The sequence below is a fragment of the Cherax quadricarinatus genome, chromosome 88 (assembly GCF_038502225.1).
Source record: "Cherax quadricarinatus isolate ZL_2023a chromosome 88, ASM3850222v1, whole genome shotgun sequence".
In the NCBI taxonomy this organism is placed as follows: Eukaryota; Metazoa; Arthropoda; class Malacostraca; order Decapoda; family Parastacidae; genus Cherax; species Cherax quadricarinatus.
The window spans coordinates 17,526,174-17,550,388 of record NC_091379.1 but is presented as its reverse complement, the minus strand read 5'-3'; the positions used below and the strand labels follow the sequence as shown (position 1 = coordinate 17,550,388).

Below are 24,215 nucleotides of genomic sequence, written 5' to 3'. Positions count from 1 at the left end.
TAGTAGTAAGTTGGTCCCATGCCTCTCTTTGGAATCTTGCCTTGGCGAAGTTAACAGGTTGTATCATAGTAGTGTTTGTGTTAATAAAACGTGCTTTAAACTATTTTTCGTCGTGGTCATTTCCACAAAGGTAGAGAGCTTGGAGGAGACACTTTGACCAAGGTTATTACTAGCTGTCTTGCCAGTGCTCTTCAGAACAGTAATATCCCCGTGCTTCCTTAAGAAGGCTGGTTTATACTGTGCTTCACACCTCCAGAATTCTTATTCTGTCTAATCTGTTATGTTTTCCACATTAACTCAGTAGTGAAGGTACTGAATCTGGATTATTGTAAGATCCCTTGTGAAAGTTTATTTGCATGAAGAAATGAAATAAAATCTGCATTCTGTTTTGATACTAAAATTTGGTCAGAATGGGCCAAATAAAAATCAATGATTGTTACATATTGTAACAAACTGGAATGATACACATGTTAAGTGAAAGATTGTCATTATATATGTTGCATTTTGTTAGTAAATATGCCTTTACAATTTTTTTCTTATACTCCAATTACTTCTGTACATCATTTCAGTAATTGTGTGAACTTTTGTAGCTCAGGTGATGGTTATGAAAGTTCAGAATGTAAATTTAAAGTTCTGTAATTTCCGAAAAGAATTAAGAAGTTAAAAAATTCGTATTTTTACGAAAATGAGAATTAAAATAATTGTAAAATTATCAGGATAGAGTATTTAGGATTTGTTCATTTAAGTCAATTTCTCCTTTAAAGTTGAATTAATAGCAGTAGTATCAGTACCAACCTTAACCCTTTGACTGTCGCAACCCCCAATCCTGAGGTGTCTCCTGGTGTCGCAAAATTTAAAAAAAAAAAAAAAATTCTTAGGAAATGATAGAGAATCTTTTCCCAATTGTAATGACACCAAAAAAACGAAATTTGATGGAAAACTGACGGAATTATGCTCTCGCGAAGTTAGCGACCTCGGCGATTTCGCCCACTTTGAGCCCTATTTTCGGCTAATTCCATTGTTCCAGTCGACCAAACTCATAGCTATTTCTTTAGAACTCCATTTTTTCTATCGATTGAGTACAAGAAACTGCCCATTTACCGATTCAACTACCCAATAATGTGGTCAGAAATGTGCAATTTGGCCAATTTCACGAAAATTAAAAAATATGACAATTTCAAAATAAGGTCCAGAATGAACAATGCAGACATTCCTGGCTCTAAAATAACATTTTCTTTGTTCATCAGTCATGTCTCTAGGCCCCTCTGATATTACTCTTGCTTTCTATTTTGAATTTTTATTCAAACAAAAAATTAGAAGACTTACTATTATGCAGACTACTGCAATACTGTAATAATTGTATAAATAACATCAACCCATTCATGACTGCATATTAGAATGGCTAGTTGGACATTTATTGGACAATGACATCATTTGTTTACTTTTGAACATTGGCAAAACTCAAACATTTCCCCTACTTTGAGCTCCATTTCTAGGTTCTTTTTATAGTAAAATCAATCAAAATCACCTCTACTTCTATAATATGTTTTCCATTCTATCAAATGAGACCAAGAAAATGAGAATACAACCATAAATACTATACGAAAATAGACCACAAAGTCTGCATTTTAATTAAAAAAATGGACTGATTTTTTTTTCTTATTATGCACTGCGTGCTCCAGGATTTTTTTTATATGGTGCACACTGACCACACAGGCCCATTCTCTCACATGTGGGTCTACCAGCTTTCTTCTGCTTGATTTGAAGCCACTAGAATTTGAGTGTATATACGTCAAACACTGTACCTCGTAAGACGTATATATACGGCCGCGACAGTCAAAGGGTTAAAACAAATGTTTTGCTATGGGCATACATAAGGAATTGTCTCAGATTCATAAAACTATTGTTTATATTGTTCAATGCAATTTCTTTGCAGGATACACCAGGCCCTGGAGCATATTCAGCAGAAAACATTTCACCCATTAAAAAACGCTCTACGTCGTCATCTCGTTTAAATTCTTCCTCCCTTTCAACGTGCTCAACTGCATCATCATCAAGCAATGCATTGTTTCTCAGTGTGAGTAGTAACTGTGCTACATGTAATATACCTGTACAGTACTTTGAATAGGTTAAGCGTCGGTTCAGTGAGCCGCAAGACCTAAGGTGGCAAGGTGACATTTCAAGTGACTGCATCTATTTTGCCATGGAATTTCTACTTAGCAAAGCTGTTACGGTGAGTGCTTGTCAGTCAGTGTTCTCCCACGTGTTCAACCATTGGCAGTAGCAATACAGCAGTTATCAATGGCAATACATTTTACTTTTATCAACACTGCAAGTACAGTGGACCCCCGGTTAACGATTTTAATCCGTGCAAGAGGGCTCATCGTTATGCGAAATAATCGTTATGCGAATTAATTTTCCCCATAAGAAATAATGGAAATAAAATTAATCCGTGCAAGACGCCCAAAAGTATGAAAAAAAATTTTTTTTACCACATGAAATGTTAATTTTAATACACACAAACTGAAAAAGGCATGCACAATTACATGACACTTACTTTTATTGAAGATCTGGTGATGATTGATGGGATGGGAGGAGGGGAGAGCATTATCTTCTTACTGTTTAGAAGGGGAATCCCCTTCCATTAGGACTTGAGGTAGCAAGTCCTTTTCTGGGGTTACTTCCCTTCTTCTTTTAATGCCACTAGGACCAGCTTCAGAGTCACTGGACCTCTGTCGCACAACAAATCTGTCCATAGAGCTCTGTACCTCCCGTTTCTTCAAGACTTTCCTAAAATGGGCCATAACATTGTCATTGAAATAGTCACAAGCACGGCTTGCAACAGCTGTGTCAGGGTGATTTTCATCTATAAAGGTTTGCAGTTCAAACCACTCTGCACACATTTCCTTAATCTTTGAAGTAGGCACAATGGATTCCACAACTGGCATAGGCTTCTCAGGGTTAGCCCCAAACCCTTCAAAATCTTTCTTAATTTCCATACTAATTCTCACCCTTTTTACCACAGGGTTGGCACTAGAAGCTTTCTTGGGGCCCATGGTCACTTATTTTCCATAAACACCACCGAAAACACTGTAATAATACGAAATATTCCGAGTGTATGCTTGGATGTTACCGCGGAGGCTGGCTGGTAAACAATGGGACGGCCGGCACATGTGAGGGCACATTGGACGCGTCTCGGACGAAAATCGGTATGCGGGTTTTTAATCGGTATGCGGGGCAAAAATTTTGCGATAAAAGTAATCGTTATGCGGAAAAATCGCTATGCGATGCCATCGTTATGCGGGGGTCCACTGTACAGTACTCTCCATATATTTTGATAATTTTGTTGCATTGGTTAATTATTTAGTTTTTCCAGTGTTTGAATACAACACCCATCCTCTTTGACCCATGTCAGTGTTGAAGGAAAGCTGACTATTTTTGAGAGGAAAAAATTTGCAAATAATTTTTTTTTTTTTTGTCCTTATTCTGAGTAAGAGAAATGTGAAGGAAATAAAATTTCTACAGATCCACTAAACTGTTAAAAAAAATTAAAAAGGTAAGTGAAGGTGAACACCTAAATTGGTAATTTCTGAATATCTGCAGAGGTAAGAAGAAAAAAAAATTATACTGAATAACCATAATACACACGAGTTATGTTCCCGAAAACTACACTACTGGACTGGGAAATTCGTGTGGAAAATAGGGCTGCATTCAGGACCTCCCAAAAGAGACTCGACAATTTTTTTTAATGTCATAATGTGTGAATGATGGAAAAGTATTGAATGATGTTGAGTGTTTTTCTTTTTTGGGTTGCCCTGCCTTGGTGGGAGATGGCCAGCATGTTGGAAAAAAAATTCTTAAAAAATTGGTTTCTGAACTCTAATAAGGTTCAGACTGAAGAGCTTATTTGGAAAATGAACACAATTGAAAGAGACCTGTACCAGATGGATGAAGTGAGGGAGCCAAATGTTGAAAATTATGTAACATGAAAATTTTTCTGCTCTTAGTGATAGAGGTCCGTTCCTGGGCCATGGTACATAAAACAAATTCACAGAAATTTCATTCAGAGGATAAATAGCTATAGAAGATATGATATAGGGGATTATGAGAATACAGTGGACCCCCGCATACCGTTGGCATCACATAACGATTAATCCGCATACCGCTTGCTTTAATCGCAAAAATTTTGCCTCGCATACCGCTTAAAAACCTGCTCACCGCTGTTCGTCCGAGACGCGTCCAATGTGCGCCTTAGCCAGCCTCACATGTTCCGCCGGTGGCATTGTTTACCAGCCAGCCTCCGCGGTAGCATCCAAGCATACAATCATAACATTTCGTATTATTACAGTGTTTTTGGTGATTTTATCTGGAAAATAAGTGACCATGGGCCCCAAGAAAGCTTCTAGTGCCAACCCTACAGCAATAAGGGTGAGAATTACTATAGAGATGAAGAAAAAGATCATTGATAAGTATGAAAGTGGAGTGCGTGTCTCCGAGCTGGCCAGGTTGTATAATAAACCCCAATCAACCATCGCTACTATTGGTGGTACAGCTGCTGCTGCTGCTGTAGCATCGTCTGCTGCTGCTGTAGCATCGTCTGCTGCTGCTGTAGCATCGTCTGCTGCTGCTGTAGCATCGTCTGCTGCTGCTGTAGCATCGTCTGCTGCTGCTGTAGCATCGTCTGCTGCTGCTGTAGCACTGTCAGCTGCTGCTGCTGCTGTAGCATCGTCTGCTGCTGCTGTAGCATCGTCTGCTGCTGCTGTAGCACTGTCAGCTGCTGCTGTAGCACTGTCAGCTGCTGCTGCTGCTGTAGCATCGTCTGCTGCTGCTGTAGCATCGTCTGCTGCTGCTGTAGCATCGTCTGCTGCTGCTGTAGCATCGTCTGCTGCTGCTGTAGCATCGTCTGCTGCTGCTGTAGCATCGTCTGCTGCTGCTGTAGCACTGTCAGCTGCTGCTGTAGCATCGTCTGCTGCTGCTGTAGCATCGTCTGCTGCTGCTGCTGCTGCTGCTGTAGCATCGTCTGCTGCTGCTGCTGCTGCTGCTGTAGCATCGTCTGCTGCTGCTGCTGCTGCTGCTGTAGCATCGTCTGCTGCTGCTGCTGTAGCATCGTCTGCTGCTGCTGTAGCACTGTCAGCTGCTGCTGCTGCTGCTGTAGCACTGTTGTTGGTGTGGCTTATTGAGAATACCAAGAAACAATTAACCCCAGAGGATTTGCCACCCAGGATAACCCAAAAAAGTCAGTGTCATCGAAGACTGTCTAACTTATTTCCATTGGGGTCCTTAATCTTGTCTCGCAGGATGCAACCCACACCAGTCGACTAACACCCAGGTGAACAGGGAAAAATGCCTGGAACTAGTGCTCATATTGGTGAATTTAAAGCCAGCAAAGGTTGGTTTGAGATATTTAAGAATCGTAGTGACATACACAGTGTGATAAGGCATGTTCTGGAAGAAAATACCAAACAGGACCTACAGTACTCAGGAGGAAAAGGCACTCCCAGGACACAGTGTCTCATCAGTCATTGCTGCATCTTCAATAAAGGAAAGTGTCATTTATTCTTCATTTAGTAGACTAGTACATGCACAATATATACTGTGCATGTACTACTCTACTATTGTGCATGTATCCTTCTCTTTGTGTGTAGGAAAATGTATATTTCACGTGGTAAAATTTTTTTTTTCATACTTTTGGGTGTCTTGCACGGATTAATTTGATTTCCATTATTTCTTATGGGGAAAATTCATTCGCATACCGATTATTTCGCATACCAATGAGCCCTCTTGCATGGATTAAAATCGGTATGCGGGGATCCACTGTAGTTTGTTGGACTACGCATTGGTAGATAAAAGACTAAGGGAGACTTCAGGATGTTCATGTATATAGAGGGGCCACAGATATATCAGATGACTTTTTAGTTGTAGCTACAGTGAGAGTAAAAGGTAGATGGGATACAAGGAAAATGGAAGCAGCAAACAAGAGAGGAGGAGGTAGTTAGGGTAAGATACTCTGTAAACAACTATTGGAGGATGGATGAACTAGTGAGAGTATAGACAATGGAGTAGATGTATGGGTAAAGTTTAAGAATGTAGTGTTAGTGTGTTCAGAAGTTGGTGGTTACAGGAAAGTGGGTGCAGAAGAGAAGTGATTGGAGGAATATGATGATGTAAAGAGAGTAGTAAGAGAAAAAGTTATATGAGAGGTTTTTACAAAGTAGAAGTGATATATATATATATATATATATATATATATATATATATATAGAGAGAGAGAGAGAGAGAGATGTAGAGAGAGAGAGATGTAGAGAGAGAGAGATGTAGACAGAGAGAGAATGTAGAGAGAGATGTAGAGAGAGAGAGAGAGATGTAGAGAGAGAGAGAGAGATGTAGAGAGAGAGAGAGAGATGTAGAGAGAGAGAGAGAGATGTAGAGAGAGAGAGAGAGAGAGAGATGTAGAGAGAGAGAGAGAGAGAGAGATGTAGAGAGAGAGAGATGTAGAGAGAGAGAGAGATGTAGAGAGAGAGATGTAGAGAGAGAGATGTAGAGAGAGAGAGAGATGTAGAGAGAGAGAGAGAGAGAGATGTAGAGAGAGAGAGAGAGAGAGATGTAGAGAGAGAGAGAGATGTAGAGAGAGAGAGATGTAGAGAGAGAGAGAGAGAGAGAGAGAGAGAGAGATGTAGAGAGAGAGAGAGATTTAGAGAGATGTAGAGAGAGAGAGATGTAGAGAGAGAGAGAGAGATGTAGAGAGAGAGAGAGAGATGTAGAGAGAGAGAGAGAGAGATGTAGAGAGAGAGAGAGAGATGTAGAGAGAGAGAGAGAGATGTAGAGAGAGAGAGAGAGATGTAGAGAGAGAGAGAGAGATGTAGAGAGAGAGAGAGAGATGTAGAGAGAGAGAGAGAGATGTAGAGGGAGAGAGAGAGATGTAGAGGGAGAGAGAGAGATGTAGAGGGAGAGAGAGAGATGTAGAGGGAGAGATGTAGAGAGATGTAGAGAGAGAGATGTAGAGAGAGAGATGTAGAGAGAGAGATGTAGAGAGAGAGAGAGATGTAGAGAGAGAGAGAGATGTAGAGAGAGAGATGTAGAGAGAGAGATGTAGAGAGAGAGATGTAGAGAGAGAGAGAGAGATGTAGAGAGAGAGATGTAGAGAGAGAGAGAGAGAGAGATGTAGAGAGAGAGAGAGAGAGAGAGATGTAGAGAGAGAGAGAGAGAGAGAGAGAGAGAGATGTAGAGAGAGAGAGAGATGTAGAGAGAGAGAGAGATGTAGAGAGAGAGAGAGATGTAGAGAGAGAGAGAGATGTAGAGAGAGAGAGAGATAGATTGGGTTGGTTGGTTACAAGTGTTGATGCAGTGTAAAGAGAGAGCAAATGAGTGGATGAGATGTCGGTGGGAGACGGCCGACTTGTTGGGGAAAAAAAAAAATTGGAATAAGATTAATAACTTGAGGAAACCTAGGGAACGAATGGATTTGATAGTTAAAAATAGGAGAGGAGTGTTATTAAACGGAGAGTTGGAGGTATTGGGAAGATGGAGGGAATATTTTGAGGAATTGTTAAATGTTAATGAAGATGGGGAAGCTGTGGTTTCATGTATAGGGCAAGGAGGAATAACATCTTGTAGGAGTGAGGAAGAGCCAGTTGTGGGTGTGGAGGAAGTACGTGAGGCAGTGGGTAGAAGGAAAGGGGGTAAAGTAGCTGGGGTTGATGGTATAAAGATAGATATGTTAAAAGCAGGTGGGGATATAGTTTTGGAGTGTTTAGTGGTTTTATTTAATAAATGTATGGAAGAGGGTAAGGTACCTAGGGATTGGCAGATTATTATTATAATCAAAAAGAAGCGCTAAGCCACAATGGCTATACAGCGCTGCAGGGCAGGAAGGAAGCGAGGGCATCAGGTGGCAAAAGGGAGGTGGATGAGTAATAGGTTACGGATAACAGCGGAGCAGTGGATGGTGAAAGGGTAAAGGGCAGCAAGAGACTGAGCTAGAAAGGGCTGAGGGGAGTGTGTAAGGTATCATCATCAGAGTTTGTGGAGTAAATCAGTCGTTGTCAAGAAGTCAATGAGAGAGTCAGGATTAAAGGAGGGTCCATCAGCAAGAAGGGAAGGTAAAGAGAAAGTAGTAGAACGAAGACGGCGTTGGAGGTAAATTCTGCGTGCTCGTTTATAGAGAGGGCAGTCTAACAGAATGTGGCTAATCGATACAGGAACTTGACACTGCTCAGAGAGGTACAGGGTGCCTCTCCATGAGATACCCGTGAGTAAGACGAGTGTGGCCAATGAGGGATTGGCAGAGAGCACACTTATGGGGAGATGGCCGGGCTTGAGGACCTATCAACATACTGTTACAGCTGTCTCTAGAATGGATAATATCCTGTTGATTAGCAATTTGGATAGTGTAACTATATCCAAACGGATAGTGATATTGATAGAAATTGGGCAGCTTCTGTACACTTTCATCTTAGTCTTTTTCCATTTCGTGTTGGTATCACCATACCGTTTCTCATTACAGTATATTAATGGCACATATACAGCACCAACAAGTTGATTTATCAAAGTATTCATGAGGCCTGATTTCACTCATTTCTGTTGCATGTGATTTATCTACTCGAAATTATCATCTATGAATGGTATTTGGGACCTGACGATCTGTTGGAGTGTGAGCAGGGTAATATTTAGTGAAGGGATTCGGGGAAACCGGTTATTTTCATATAGTCGGACTTGAGTCCTGGAAATGGGAAGTACAATGCCTGCACTTTAAAGGAGGGGTTTGGGATATTGGCAGTTTGGAGGGATATGTTGTGTATCTTTATATGTGTATGCTTCTAGACTGTTGTATTCTGAGCACCTCTGCAAAAACAGTGATAATGTACATAGCAGCATATGTTTAGATAATCTAGGATAACTCAAAAAACGTCAGTGATTATGTGTGAATGACCGTTTTTCTTTTTTTTGTCACCCTGCCTTAGTGGGAGATAGCCGATGTTTTGCCCCCCCCACAAAAAAAAAACTGTGTTTTTCTTTTTTTTGTCACCCTGCCTTAGTGGGAGATAGCCGATGTTTTGCCAAAAAAAAAAAAAAAATAGTAACTAAAGATTTTCATTACAGTTGTAAATAAACAGTGTTCTGTATTGTAAAGAATAAGGTAACTCTTATTTTGAAAAATAGTTGAACAATATAGTTTGTACAATTTTTTCTTTTTATCAGCATACATATCTGTATGACACGGAATACCGTTTTGTAATGTCTGACTTAACTCTAATGCCTTGTTCATTTTTTTTTTTTTTTTTTTTACACAGGGTTTGACAAGGTTAAGGATTCCTAGCTTTATTGACAAGCTATTTACAGGTTAAGGATTCCTAACTTTATTGGCAAGCTAAGAGCTGTTACCTACATCAGCTAATTTGAAAGCATTTTTATTGTTATGAGACATACAAGTAGGGAACAGGATGAAGTTGGAGCCATCTGTAGGCCAGCATTTTCATTTGATCAAGTGACTTTATCTCGTTGACATCATTATGCTGTACGAATGTGTTCCATACTAGAGTCATCCTGGGTATGTATGATCTCAGATGGAGTGATGTTCTGGAGAAGGGTACAGCCAGAGTGAAGTTGCTGCTTTCTGCCCGTCTTGTGGCATAAAAGCTTGTTTCACGCTGTCCTCGAAGTGGATCCAAGTGTGGTATTTTGACAATATTGGCCTTGTACATAACAGTAAGGCCACCCACATCCCTCCTATGTTGAAGGCTCTGCTGAAATGACAGATCTATCCAGGATTGGTCCAGGCGAGAGATGAGACGTCTTGCTCTGTTCTCTACTCTGTCAAGCAGTCGCAGATGAGAGGGGGGGGGGCAGGCAAACCAAGAAAGTGGAGCATACTCAGGGTGTGAGCGTACTTGTGCCTCGTACAGGATCTTGCAACCCCTACTGTCAAGCAGATGCGAGATACGGCGAAGTGCTGTAAGCTTCCTGGCTGCCTTGTTTGCAAGATTTACAACATGGTTCTTCATGGTTAGTTTGGAGTCAAATTTCACCCCAAGGATATCAACCTGTTCTCCAGGTGCCAACACCCTCCCATTCATCTTTACTACTGCACCAGCATTACCATCATGGTGCCTGGAGACGATCATCATTTGCGTTTTCTCAGGTGCAAATGTTACTTGCCATCTATTTCCCCAAGCTGATATAGCTCTCAGCTGGTGATTGATGTAGCTTAGAGCAGCTGGCATTTCTTCTCTTGGATAAGTGAATGTCAGTGTACAGTCGTCTGCATATGCATGTGATTCTGGGATGAGATGAAGAAGGTCGTTGAAGTAGACATTCCTTAACAATGGACCCAGCACGCTTCCTTGTGGAACACTTGCCCCAATAGGATGTCTTGCTGATTCCGTTCCATTGAGAACTACACTTAGAGATCTACCATGAAGGTAATCACTGAGGAGACATAGCGTAGAGCCTGCAATTCCCAGTGCTTGAAGTTTTGCTAAGAGGCCCTGGTGCCACACCCGGTCGAAAGCGCCAGCAATGTCCAGTGCTACCACACAGCTGACTTTGGATTCATCCAGTGACTGGTGCCACTTAGTGGAGAGGTTTAACAACAGATCAGCAGCAGAGTAACCCTTCCTGAAGCCATATTGACGATCACAAAGTAGTGAGTGGTAGTCAAAAAACTATGTCATTTGTCTTGAGATTATTGTCTCAAGGATCTTACCAGTGATTGACAGGAGTGACACTGGTCTGTAGTTGCTGATTTCTGCTCTGCTCTTTTTGTGAACAGGGACTACATTTGCCTCTTTCCATAGAGAAGGCCATTTACACTGTACTAGGCAGTGCTGAAAGATGCGAGTTAGAGGTGTTGCTAGCTGGTCTGCACATCTCGACAATCTTGGGCTCAACTTGTCTGGGCCCACAGCCTTTTCTTGGTCAAGCGATTTAAGAAGGAAATGCACCTCCTCCTGCCTTACTGTCACCACTGACTGTTTTGAAACAGTTCTTGCAGCTAGCCAAGGAGGGTCCCTTGCTGGATCAGGAACTTGCATTTTGGTAGCAGTGTTCAGCAAAGAGGTCCGCCTTCTCTTGACTGCTAGTAGAGGTGGTAACATCCTGTCGATTTAGAGGTGGAATAAGTTCATCAGGCAGATAACCTTGTCTGTCCTTGACCAGGGACCACCAGGTTTTGGAGCCTACCCTACCTGATGCTAGCTTTCTTTTAGTGTCCACCTTCCATTTAGCAATGGCCCACTTTTGAACATCACGCATATGCCTACAGGCTTGTGTGTGCAAGTTCCTGTTAAAGGTGGTAGGATGTCTCTTATACCTTCGCCATGCTTTGTACTTAGCAGTAGCAGCCTCTCTACAACGAAAGCCAAACCAAGGCTGATCTGTAGGCTTCGTCACATATTGCCGGTGAGGAATGTGTTCTTGTTGTAGATTAAGGATGTGTCCAGTGAAGGCTTTCACTTGGTTGTCAACCTCCCCTTGGAGAAGAGCATTCCAATCGGTGGTGGCGAGCTCAGAGCAAAGGGCTGGCCAATTACCTCTTTCCCATAGCCATGTTGTGCATGTGGACTCCTCACCTTGTTTTGTTGGGATCTTAACCCTTTGACTGTTTTCGATGTATAAATACGTCTTACGAGCCAATGTTTCTGACGTATATACAGTGGACCCCCGGTTAACGATATTTTTTCACTCCAGAAGTATGTTCAGGTGCCAGTACTGACCGAATTTGTTCCCATAAGAAATATTGTGAAGTAGATTAGTCCATTTCAGACCCCCAAACATACACGTACAAACGCACTTACATAAATACACTTACATAATTGGTCGCATTCGGAGGTAATCGTTATGTGGGGGTCCACTGTATACTCAATAATTCTAGCGGCTTCAAATCAAGCGGGAGAAAGCTGGTAGGCCCACATGTGAGAGAATGGGTCTGTGTGATCAGTGTGCACCACATAAAAAAAATCCTGCAGCACATATTTCGTAATGAGAAAAAAAAAAACTGATCGTTTTTTTGGAATAAAACGCCGACTTTGAGGTGTACAGTGGACCCCCGGTTTACGATCAACTCCCAATGCGACCAATTATGTAAGTGTATTTATGTAAGTGCATTTGTATGTGTATGTTTGGGGGTCTGAAATGGACTAATCTAATTCACAATATTCCTTTTGGGAACAAATTCGGTCAGTACTGGCACCTGAACGTACTTCTGGAATGAAATAATATCGTAAACCGGGGGTCCACTGTATTTTCATATAGTATTTATCGTTGTATTCGCATTTTCATGGTCTTAGGTGATAAAATGGAAAACATATTACAGAAATAGAGATGATTTTCATTACTTTGACGATGAAAACGACCTTGAAACTGAGCTCAAAGTAGCGGAAAGGTTCGATTTTTACCAATGTTCAGGAGTAAACAAATCACACCACACGTCCAATACACGTCACCTGGGGAGTCTAATATTCTTTCACTAGTGCACTGATATTATTTATACCATTTTTACAATAATGCAGTAGTCTGCATAACAGTAAATTTTGTATTTTTTTGTATGAATAAAAAATCAAAATAGAAAGCAATAATATAAGAGGGGCCTAGAGATGTGACTAATGAGCAGAGGATATGCTATTTTAGTGCCAAGAATGTCTACCTTGTTTATTCTGGACCTTATTTTGAAATTGGCATCTTTTTTAATTTGCGTGAAATTGGCCAAATTGCCAATTTCTGACCACTATATTGGGTAGTTCAAATTGGTAAATGGGCGGTTTCTTGTACTCAGCTGATAGATAAAATGGAGTTCTAAGGAAATAGCTATGAGTTTGGTCAACTGGAACAAAAAAATTCGCTGAAAACAGGGCTCAAAGTCGGCGAAATCGCCGATACACATATGTCGCCGATTCCGCTAACTTCGCGGGAGCGTAATTCCGTGAGTTTTCGACCAAATTTTGAACTTTTGGTGTCATTACCATCGGGAAAAGATTCTCTATCATTTCATAAGAAAAAATAATTGTTTTTTTTCGAATATTTGGCGACATAGAATGACAGTTTCAGAAAGGGGCGTGAAACAGTCAAAGGGTTAAGTGTCGTAAAAACAGCCTTGTGGTCAGAAGATCCAACGTAGCTGAGGGCTTGACAAGTGACTATGCCTTCTGCCAGATCACTCACTACTGGGTCAAGGGAGGAGCCAGAGATATGAGTAGGGAAATCAACAAAGTTTCTCATGTCAAACACTGCAAGAAGATCATCAAAGTCCCTCTGTATAAGGTGCTGGTTGAGGTCACCAACAATTATAATATGTTGACAGTTGTGTTGTAGCAGAAGGGAGTCAATATTTTCCATTAGGAAGTTGATGGGGTCTGCATGTTGCCACTGAGGTCTGTACATTGCACATGCTAGTACAGAGGTACTAGTGTTGATACAGAGCTTGAAGAACATCATTTCAAGATGTGTAGGGGTGGCAACATCAATGTGCTGGGCATGAACACTTTTAGAGAAGCACACAGCAACACCTCCTCCTTGCCCTTGCCTGTCTCTTCTCATCCATGAGGTGTAGCAAGCAATTCTTGCAAAATTTTCTGGAGTCCTGTCATCCAAAAATGTTTCAACAACAGCTATCATGTCGTGGACGTGTTCACAAAACTATGTGTGAGCTCTCCAACATTAGTAACGAAGCCTCTAATGTTGGCCGACAGGATGCTGATAGACTGGCTCCTCATGATGAAGTGGTCAGCTTGAGGTGGTGGGTGTGTAGGGAATGTAAGGTGCCTGCCCTTGAGAGAGGTAGGGTACTGAGGCAGTTGCAGGGATGTAGGTCTGTGGTCTTGTATAAGGCACAATCCCACCTGCTGGGCTGGGATAGGAGTAGCTAAGTGGGTGACGTGTGAGAGTGTTCACCAATTCAGAGATCCTGCTGGTTTGTTCTGAGAACAGGTCTCTAAACAGGTGGCCCTGTCTGTCAAGTTCCTTTTTCGTCCGACACTGGTCCTCCTGATGTCCTTTCTTGTAGCAGTAATTACACCTGGTATCTCGCAGGCAGGTGTTGGCAGTGTGCCCCTTCCGGTGACAGCGAGAGCACAGCCTAGGTGCCTGGGAGGGTGGACTAGGATTTGTTGCACCTCCTGTGTTTTGCAGATTTGTCCTCAGATTCTGCCGCTGGAACTGTGTTAGTGGAGGGCGAGATGGCTGTAGATGTCTTCCTCCTCCACGTCCTCTGCCAGTTCTGACAGATGTGTCCCTGCTGTTCGTACTTTGGCGCAGTAGGTGATCAGGTGCAGTGATAGTTCCCTGATCATTAACTGCACCAATCTCTGGTGGAGAAACTCCTGGCTCAGAACTTGCTGATGAAGCACTGCTACCAGATTCTGGAATAGTGTCGGCAGGTGTGCTGACAGGTGTAGGATCAGAGATGGTATGTGCACTGTCAAGTGGACTGGCAGTGGCTGAAGCAGAGATGTCAGGTGTAGGAGAATTAACAGATCCAAGGCTTCCCTCGTTGCTGGGAAGAGGATTTGTTCCCTCTGTGGTGGTCAGAGGAATTGTTAGAATTCCCAAAGGTAGTGTTTTGAACTCTGTCAGTCTGTGGGACCTTAGCGATGACAGAATTCCACCAGTTGTTTACCCTTGAGTTAAACTCAGTGTGGGACTTCCAGTCTTTGTCAGTAGTGTCACCATCAGCTGAGCAGCTTACATCACTTGATGTAGGCTTGCACTGGCCTTCTACAATAGCTTGTAGGTTATCTAATGATTTGAGGAGCTCATGAAGTGCTTCCCTGTGATGGATTATCTTAGCTGCAACTTTACAACACAGCCCAAGAGGGCAGTGTTGATCTTTGGACAGGAGTCCCTGAGGTAGGACTTCTGAACCTTCCTCCTGTAGCTCCAGGCTTGTATCCACATATACCACAGGATTATGGATATCCTTCAATTTTCTGAAATTTTCAACCTGGCTGCAACAGAATTCTTCTTCTGGAATGCAATCTGTGTGGCAGTAGTTGGAACAAGTAGGCTCCTTACATCTAAGAAGAATTTTGTCCCTTGTGGTATACCCACAAACACTGCAGTAACTACTGGGACAATAGCCAGATAGCGTAGATATTCTTGCTATTTTGCGGTGTGAAGTCATCCCAGAGGAGGCTTGTAGGTTTGCAATGAAGTTCACAGGAGAGAGAGGGTGGGTGGTGGTATCGTGGGTGGGGTGGAGTATCGTGGGTGGGGGTGTTTATAGCGGGGTTGGTAGTGAGGGCGGCAGTGGGCCGACGAGCTGGAAGTGTTGCCTTCTCACTATCACTTAATGAACACTGTTTATGCTATCCACTTTTCCACTAAAGGAAGATGTTACAAAAATCACTATGTTGCATTGTACCAGTCACGTTGTTATAAAGCACCAGATGCTAGTACATAGCACAAAACACACACAATATTAGATATTAGATGCTCACTCTGAAGGCAATAGTGACGTCACTTCTAAGGCCTGCCGCTGTCCCCTCACTCACACCATGTCTTCACCATACCACACTTAAATATCACTGATATTGCTTATATTCACTTCAGTGGAGGAGTTGGCTTACTTGTACTAATGTGTTGTAGGTAGTTCTTCGTCACTGAACAGTTTTTATCCTCACCAACCCTCGTATTTAAGTAATACAGTGGTCCCTCGCTTTTCATAGTTCTCGGCAATCGTAAATTTCGCCAATCATAGGGGTATTTTCGTATAAACATGGACTCTTTTCATAGGTTGACTCGTGAATAGTAGTTCGTCCAGGACGCTTACCCACGGTGTGAGCCGGGGAGGCCTCCCTACTCAGCCAGTCTGGCATTGTTTACCAGTGAGTGAAGGTCCCCTCAAGTGCTCCTACGAAATATTTCATAATATTCCACTCATTTTAGTGCTTGCAAGTAAATAAGCTACCATGGCTCCAAAGAAAGTTCCTAGTGCCAAGCCTGTGGTAAAGGTGAGAAATATGTACAGTGACAAAGTCTTGGGCCATTTTAGGGAAGTGTTAAAGAGACGCCAGAAACAGAGCTCTATCCACAGTTACTTTGCGAGACAGGGCTAGAGTGACTCTCAAGGTGGTCCTAGTGGCATTAAGAAACAGAGAAGAGAAGCAACCCCAGAGAAACAATTGGTACCTGAGGTGTTGCTGGAAGGGGATTCCCCTTCCAAACTGTAAACAATCCAATCTCTCTCCTCCTCCAGTCTCCCATACACTAAGAAGAATCTCCAATAAAGGTAAGTGTTAAGCTGTTAATGTTTCATTCATCATTTCCCATTGTATTGTTTAAGTACTACATGTATATTTCATGTAAAAATTATTTTTGTTTTAATACTTCTGAGTGTCAGAAACAGATTAATTGTATTTACATTATTTTTTATGGGGAAAATTGATTCGCAAATCGTAAATTTCGTTTATAGTAGCTCCTCCAGGAATGGATTAATTACGAAAAACGAGGGACCACTGTATTAAGAAAGTTTGTGCAGCACACTGTGACACGTCTTCACCCTCAGTGGATCAGTGTTCATTACGAATCACAAAGCATCTTCTACTTTCACAATTAACATTGATAGTTCATCCAATGTTAATTCTTTCATGGGTGCAGCATTTTCTTCCTGATATTCAACAATTTCTTCATGTAAATGTTGCTCATCCATTTCTACAGGTGTTGCATCAAGGTAATTGGAATTTCAAGTCAGTGCATTGATGCACATATTTACAATCCAAAGCTTCTAATCTGAGAATCTTTCCCAAGCTGCACAGTGTTTTCAGTTTCAATATGGGATTCAAAACCAACAAAATCATTGGAACAATGCAGTAAAAAAAATTGCCAAACAGCTGTCATGTTGCTCACAGTTACTTCAAGCCATTGCTTACTTGTGTTTTTGGTCGCATTTTGGATATTGGAACCTTTCCAAAATTTATTGAGACTTATGGCTTTTTCTTCCATTGTTACTTTTATGGCTTGCACAAAGGTAAGTGTGGACACCCGGTTATCGGTCGGTTTTTTGGCGCCCGGTTATCGGCTGTTAATTTGGCGATTGGCCGTTTGGGACACATCCATCCACTGGCTGGGGCCGTTGCGCGTCAGTTTGGCTTTCTCACGGTGGCTGTGGAAGCTTCTGCTCATACATCCAAACATTTCGCTTGTTTTCCATTGTTTTTAGTGTTTTTTTTTTTTTGCAGTGCAACTGTGAAATAAGTAACCATGACTCCAAAGAAAGTTCCTGTGGTAAAGAAAGTGAGAAACACCATGGAATTTAAGCGTGAAGTGATAGAAAAGTTTGAGAGTGGTATGAAGGTGGTGGAACTAGCCAGGATGTACAGCAAGAATAAATCAACAATTATATCCATCCTGGCAAAGAAAGAATAAATCAAAGATGCTAATGTTGCAAAAGGAGTAACTTTTCTAACTAAACAAAGGCAACCAATAATGGAAGAGATGGAAAAGTTGTTATTGTAGATTAAGAAAAAAGAATTAGTGGGAGACAGTGTTGTGGAATCTATTATTTGTGAGAAGGCAAGACAGTTGCATGAGGATCTTGCAAAGAAAATGCCTGAAACAAGTGCTGCAGTTTGTAAATTTATGGCCAGCAAAGGATGGTTTGATAGATTGAAGAAGCGTAGTGGCATACACAGTGTTGTAAGGCATGGTGAGGCAGCAAGTTCTGACAAATGTGCAGCTGAAAAATTTGTGCAGGAATTCCAGGGGTACATAGAGGCTGAAGGATTCAAACCCCAACAAGTATTCAGTTGTGACAAAACAGACCTGTTTTGGAAGAAAATGCCAAACAGGACCTACATTACCCAGGAGGATATTATTATTATAATTATGGGGGAGCACTAAACCCATAGGATTATACAGCGCATATTAGCCAGGAGGAAAAGGCACTGCCAGGACACAAGCCTATTAAAGACAGGCTTACTCTTTTGTTGTGTGGTAATGCTAGTGGGGATTTCAAAGTGAAGCCTTTACTGGTGTATCACTCAAACAATCCCAGAGTGTTCAAGAAAAAGTGTCATTGATAGATTGTGTGTGATGTGGAAAGCTAATCATAAGGCATGGGTCATGAGGCAAATTTTCAAAGAGTGGGTTAATGATGTGTTTAGCCCAAGTGTGAAAAAATACTTCCTGGAAAGGAGATTGCCACTCAAATGCCTCCTGGTACTGGTCAGTGCTCCTGCACATCTTCCAAACTTGCAAGACCAAGTGTTTAGGGACTTCAGTTTCATTACAGTGAAGTTCTTGCCTCCTAACACCACTCCTCTCCTCCAGCCCATGGACCAGCAGGTCATTTCTAACTTCAAAAAACTACACAAAAGCAGTGTTTTAGAAGTGCTTTGAAGTGACGTCGGACACTGTTGACCCTAAGAGTTCTGGAGGAATTGCTTCGCTATCCTCCATTGCATAAATCTTATAGGTAAGGCTTGGGAGGGAGTGATTTCCAGGACTTTGAACTCTGCTTGGAGAAAACTGTGGCCAGATTGTGTCCAAGAGAGGGATTTTGAAGGGTTTGAGGCCGACTCTGAACCTGACCCTGCCGACCCTGTGGACTATTGTGGCACAGGGAAAGTCCCTGGGGTTGGAGGTGAGTGGTGAGGATGTGGAAGAGTTGGTGGAGGACCACAGGGAAGAGCTAACCACTGAAGAGCTGCAAGAGCTTAATCTCGAACACCAACAGACTGCAGCTGAGGAACTTGCTTCATTGGAGGAGGAAGAGGGAGTGAAGGAGGTGCCTTCTTCAGATATTCGAGGTGTATGCAATGTGGACTAGGGTACAAGCTTTGGTAGAGAAACACCATCATGACAAATCTGAAACAAGCCATATCTGCAACATGTTTGGTGACAAAACCCTGTCCCACTTCAGGGAAATCTTAGACACACCATAAACAGAGCACTGTGGACAGTTATTTTGCAAGACGGGGGTCCAGTGACTCAGCTGGTCCTAGCGGCATTAAAAGACAAAGAAGGGAAGTAACCCTAGAGAAGGCTTTGCTACCTAAAGTCGTTATGGAGGGGGATTTCCCTTCCAAAACACTGATGCCTCCCTCTTTTCTCTTCCCTATCTTCCAGAAGCCAGCATTAACCTTCAATAAATGTATGTAATACTTACGTAATTATTTTTTTTTTTTTTTTTTTGTGTGTGTGTGAATATTTTCGTCTGGAATGGATTAATTGTATTTCCATTAATTCTTATGGGAAATATTAATTTGGTTTTCGGCCATTTCAGTTATCGGCCGACCTGGAACGGATTACGGCCAATAACCGGGGGGTCCACTGTAATAAGTCTCAAATGTATCAATGATACCCTGATCCATCACTGCAGTAATGATGTGTTTTGTGGCAGAAAAATTATACTGACATTTTCTTTTCAGTCAAAGCGAAGTAGGATGACGTAGATGATTGTCCAGTAACATAATTTTAAAATCCTCATCTATTCTTTTGCAGTAATGCTCAACTGCAGGGAAAAATAACTTGCAGACCAATCTTCAAACAGTTGTCGTGTTACCCAGGCTTTCTTATTTGACACGCCATGCGTGTTGTATGAGGCGACTAAAATGCCTGGAGCGATGGGCTAGTAACCCCTTCTCCTATAGACATTTACTAAAAAAGAGAAGAAGGAAAAACTTTATAAAACTGGGATGCTTGAATGTGCGTGGATGTAGTGCGGATGACAAGAAACAGACGATTGGTGATGTTGTGAATGAAAAGAAACAAAGCTGAAGGGGGTAGGGGAGTTTCGGTGGGGGGAAATAAATGGGATTAAATCTGGAGTATCTGAGAGAGTTAGAGCTAAGGAAGGGGTAGCAGTAATGTTGAAGGATCAGTTATGGAAGGAGAAAAGAGAATATGAATGCGTAAATTCAAGGATTATGTGGATTAAAGTAAAGGTTGGATGCGAAAAGTGGGTCATAATAAGCGTGTATGCACCTGGAGAAGAGAGAATGTAGAGGAAAGAGAGAGATTTTGGGAGATGTTAAGTGAATGTATAGGAACCTTTGAAACCAAGTGAGAGAGTGATTGTGGTAGGGGACCTGCATGCTAAAGTAGGAGAAACTTTTAGAGAGGGTGTGGTAGGTAAGTTTGGGGTGCCAGGTGTAAATGATAATCGGAGTCCTTTGATTGAACTTTGTATAGAAAGGGGTTTAGTTATAGGTAATACATATTTTAAGAAAAAGAGGATAAATAAGTATACAAGATATGATGTAGGGTGAAATGATGGTAGTTTGTTGGATTATGTATTGGTAGATAAAAGACTGTTGAGTATCCTGTACATGTTTATAGAGGGGCCACAGATATATCAGATCACTTCTTAGTTGTAGCTACACTGAGAGTAAAAGGTAGATGGGATACAAGGAGAATAGAAGCATCAGGGAAGAGAGAGGTGAAGGTTTATAAACTAAAAGAGGAGGCAGTTAGGGTAAGATATAAACAGCTATTGGAGGATAGATGGGCTAATGAGAGCATTGGTAATGGGATCGAAGAGGTATGGGGTAGGTTTAAAAATGTAGTGTTATTGTTCAGCAGAAGTTTATGGTTACAGGAAAGTGGGTGCGGGAAGGAAGAGGAGCTATTGGTGGAATGATGATGTAGAGAGAGTAGTAAGGGAGAAAAAGCGTATGAGAAGTTTTTACAAAGTAGAAGTGATGCAAGGAGGGAAGAGTATATGGAGAAAGAGAGAGATTAAGAGAAAGGTGAAGCAGTGTAAAAAGAGAGCAAATGAGAGAGTGGGTGAGATGTTATCAATAAATTTTGTTGAAAATAAGAAAAAGTTTTGGAGTGAGATTAACAAGTTAAGGAAGCCTAGAGAACAAATGGATTTGTCAATTAAAAATAGGAGAGGAGGGTTATTAAATGGAGAGTTAGAGGTATTGGGAAGATGGGAGGAATATTTTGAGGAATTGTTAAATGTTGATGAAGATAGGGAAGAAGTGATTTCGTGTATAGGGCAAGGAGGAATAACATCTTGTAGGAGTGAGGAAGAGCCAGTTGTGAGTGTGGGGGAAGTTCGTGAGGCAGTATGTAAAATGAAAGGGGGTAAGGCAGCCAGGATTGATGGTATAAAGATAGAAATGTTAAAAGCAGGTGGGGATATAGTTTTGGAGTGGTTGGTGCAATTATTTAATAAATGTATGGAAGAGGGTAAGGTACCTAGGGATTGGCAGAGAGCATGCATAGTTCCTTTGTATAAAGGCAAAGGGGACAAAAGAGAGTGCAAAAATTATAGGGGGATAAGTCTGTTGAGTATACCTGGTAAAGCGTATGGTAGTTATTATTGAAAGAATAAAGAGTAAGACGGAGAATAGGATAGCAGATGAACAAGGAGGCTTTAGGAAAGGTGGGGGGTGTGTGAGGGGTGTGTGTTTACAGTGAAACATATAAGTGAACAGTATTTAGATAAGGCTAAAGAGGTTTTTGTGGCATTTATGGATTTGGAAAAGGCGTATGACAGGGTGGATAGGGGGGCAATGTGGCAGATGTTGCAGGTGTATGGTGTAGGTTACTGAAAGCAGTGAAGAGTTTTTACGAGGATAGTGAGGCTGAAGTTAGAGTATGTAGGAAAAAGGGAGATTATTTCCCAGTAAAAGTAGGCCTTAGACAAGGGTGTGTGATCTCACCGTGGTTGTTTAATATATTTATAGATGGGGTTGTAAGAGAAGTAAATGCGAGGGTCTTGGCAAGAGGTGTGGAGTTAAAAGATAAAGAATTACACATAAAGTGGGAGTTGTCACAGTTGCTCTTTGCTGATGACACTGTGCTCTTGGGAGATTCTGAAGAGAAGTTGCAGAGGTTGGAGGATGAATTTGGTAGGGTATGCAAAAGAAGAAAAGTAAAAGTGAATACAGGAAAGAGTAAGGTTATGAGGATAACAAAAAGATTAGGTGATGAAAGATTGGATATCAGATTGGAGGGAGAGAGTATGGAGGAGGTGAATGTATTCAGATATTTGGGAGTGGACGTGTCAGCGGATGGGTCTATGAAAGATGAGGTGAATCATAGAATTGATGAGGGGAAAAGGGGTGAGTGGTGCACTTAGGAGTCTGTGGAAACAAAGAACTTTGTCCTTGGGGGCAAAGAGGGAATATATGTGAGTATAGTTTTACCAGCGCTCTCGTATGGGTGTGAAGCATGGGTGATGAATGTTGCAGCAAGGAGAAGGCTGGAGGCAGTGGAGATATCATGTCTGAGGGCAATGTGTGGTGTGAATATAATGCAGAGAATTCGTAGTTTGGAAGTTAGGAGGTGTGAGATTACCAAAACTGTTGTCCAGAGGGCTGAGGAAGGGTTGTTGAGGTGGTTCAGACATGTAGAGAGAATGGAGCGAAACAGAATGACTTCAAGAGTGTATCAGTCTGTAGTGGAAGGAAGGCGGGGTAGGGGTCGGCCTAGGAAAGGTTGGAGGGAGAGGGTAAAGGAGGTTTTGTGTGCGAGGGGCGTGGACTTCCAGCAGGCATGCGTGAGCGTGTTTGATAGGAGTGAATGGAGACAAATGGTTTTTAATACTTTACGTGCTGTTTGAGTGTGAGCAAAGTAACATTTATGAAGGGATTCAGGGAAACCGGGAGGCTGGACTTGAGTCCTGGAGATGGGAAGTACAGTGCCTGCACTCTGAAGGAGGGGTGTTAATTAATGTTGCAGTTTAAAAACTGTAGTGTAAAGCACCCTTCTGGCAAGACAGTGATGGAGTGAATGATGGTGAAAGTTTTTCTTTTTCGGGCCACCCTGCCTTGGTGGGAATCGGCCAGTGTGTTAATAAAAAAAAAAAAATAATGAACATTTTTTTTTGAAGAGGATTTAAGAATTCCTTGGATTTTCAGCTCTGTGCACCAGCATGGACTAAAGTCACCAGATGCATTCCCACAATAAAAACATTAAATGGGGAAGTGGGACAGAATTCTTCCTCTGTAAGCCATGCATGTCATAAGAGGCGACTAAAATGCCTGGATCAAGGGGCTAGTAACCCTTTCTCCTGTATATATTACTGAATTTAAAAGGAGAAACTTTTGTTTTTCCTTTTGGGCCACCCTGCCTTGGTGGGATATGGCCGGTTTGTTAAAATACTATGATGTATGGAGTGTGAGCAAGGTAATATTTTGTGAAGGGATTCATGGAAATGAGTTAGCTGGGCTTAGTCCTAAAGGTGGGAAGTACAATGCCTGCACTTTGAAGGAGGGGTTTGGGATATTTGTTATTTGGAGTGACATCTGAACTGACATACCTGCATGCCTCTGCAGAGACAGTGATTATGTGTGAGTGATGGTGAAAGTGTTTCTTTTTTGGGCAACCCTGCCTCTGTGGGAGATGACTAGCATGTTAAAAAAATAAAAAATGTACTGATAAGACTACACAACTTCACTGCTTGGAGTCTGGAGCTATACTGAAGTTTGCATCTCGCTAGTCTGGTACATTCATAGCAGCAGTCCAGTATCGGCACGTAATGCACTTAAATAAAATTTACGTTATTAAATTTATAAACGGTATTGTATCAAAATCCATACTGTTCAAAAGTGTACTATGCAAGGTATTACTGTATCTTGTTCTTGTCTTAATGTGGGTATTGTTATGCCAGAGTCAGTTGAGAATGACACATTGTTAATGCATTGTCCTTATTTGTACTGGTTTTTCTGCCTCGTAATGTACCACTTGTATGTTGTTGCTAATATTTATTTTTACCTATTTCATTGGTTTTTGGGTATAATTTTTTATTGAATGTACTACACTTGTTTGTGGGGTTATCTTTGGTCCTATCCTATAATTTTTTTTGTGTGTAAATGGGCAATTCATTATCAGTATGACTAATAATATTTTGTAGTTTTATGTTTTTTAAATATCAGGGTATTAAATGTCCCTTGGGTCTGAGTGCTCTGTGAATCTTATGTACTGTATTGCCCAATGAAAATGGGCACCATTGTTTTTCCTTATTAAGCATTACTTTTAGCAAGCATTTTCTCATTGACCTTCCTTTCCATTTACTTTTTTTTTCTTTTTTCCAATCCCACTCTTAGAATAAGAGGTCTTTTGTTTTTTTACTAAATGCTCCTCAATTCTTTCGGTAGCCTCCTCGCCCAAAACCACACATTCGAGCACCAATGCGTGTTAGCCGTGGACAGACTAAAGACAGTAACAGTGCAGCAGAACTACAGGAGAAGATTAAAGAACTCATTGAGGAAAGAAACAAAATGAGAATAAGGATAACAGAGCTAGAAGAGCAGTGAGTTGTCTTTGCTACA

General features: G+C 41.6%; 1 protein-coding gene across 1 annotated transcript in view; it reads left to right on the top strand.

Annotated features, from left to right (window-relative positions):
- Nucleotides 1–24,215, top strand: part of LOC138855282 (hyaluronan mediated motility receptor-like) — a 40,036-nt gene extending 15,821 nt beyond the window's left edge. Inside the window, exons 3-4 of the mRNA XM_070103789.1 lie at nt 1,937–2,077; nt 24,042–24,215. Coding sequence (XP_069959890.1) covers nt 1,937–2,077; nt 24,042–24,200 — 300 coding nt within the window. The 3' untranslated portion in view covers nt 24,201–24,215. The remainder of the gene's footprint in view (nt 1–1,936; nt 2,078–24,041) is intronic.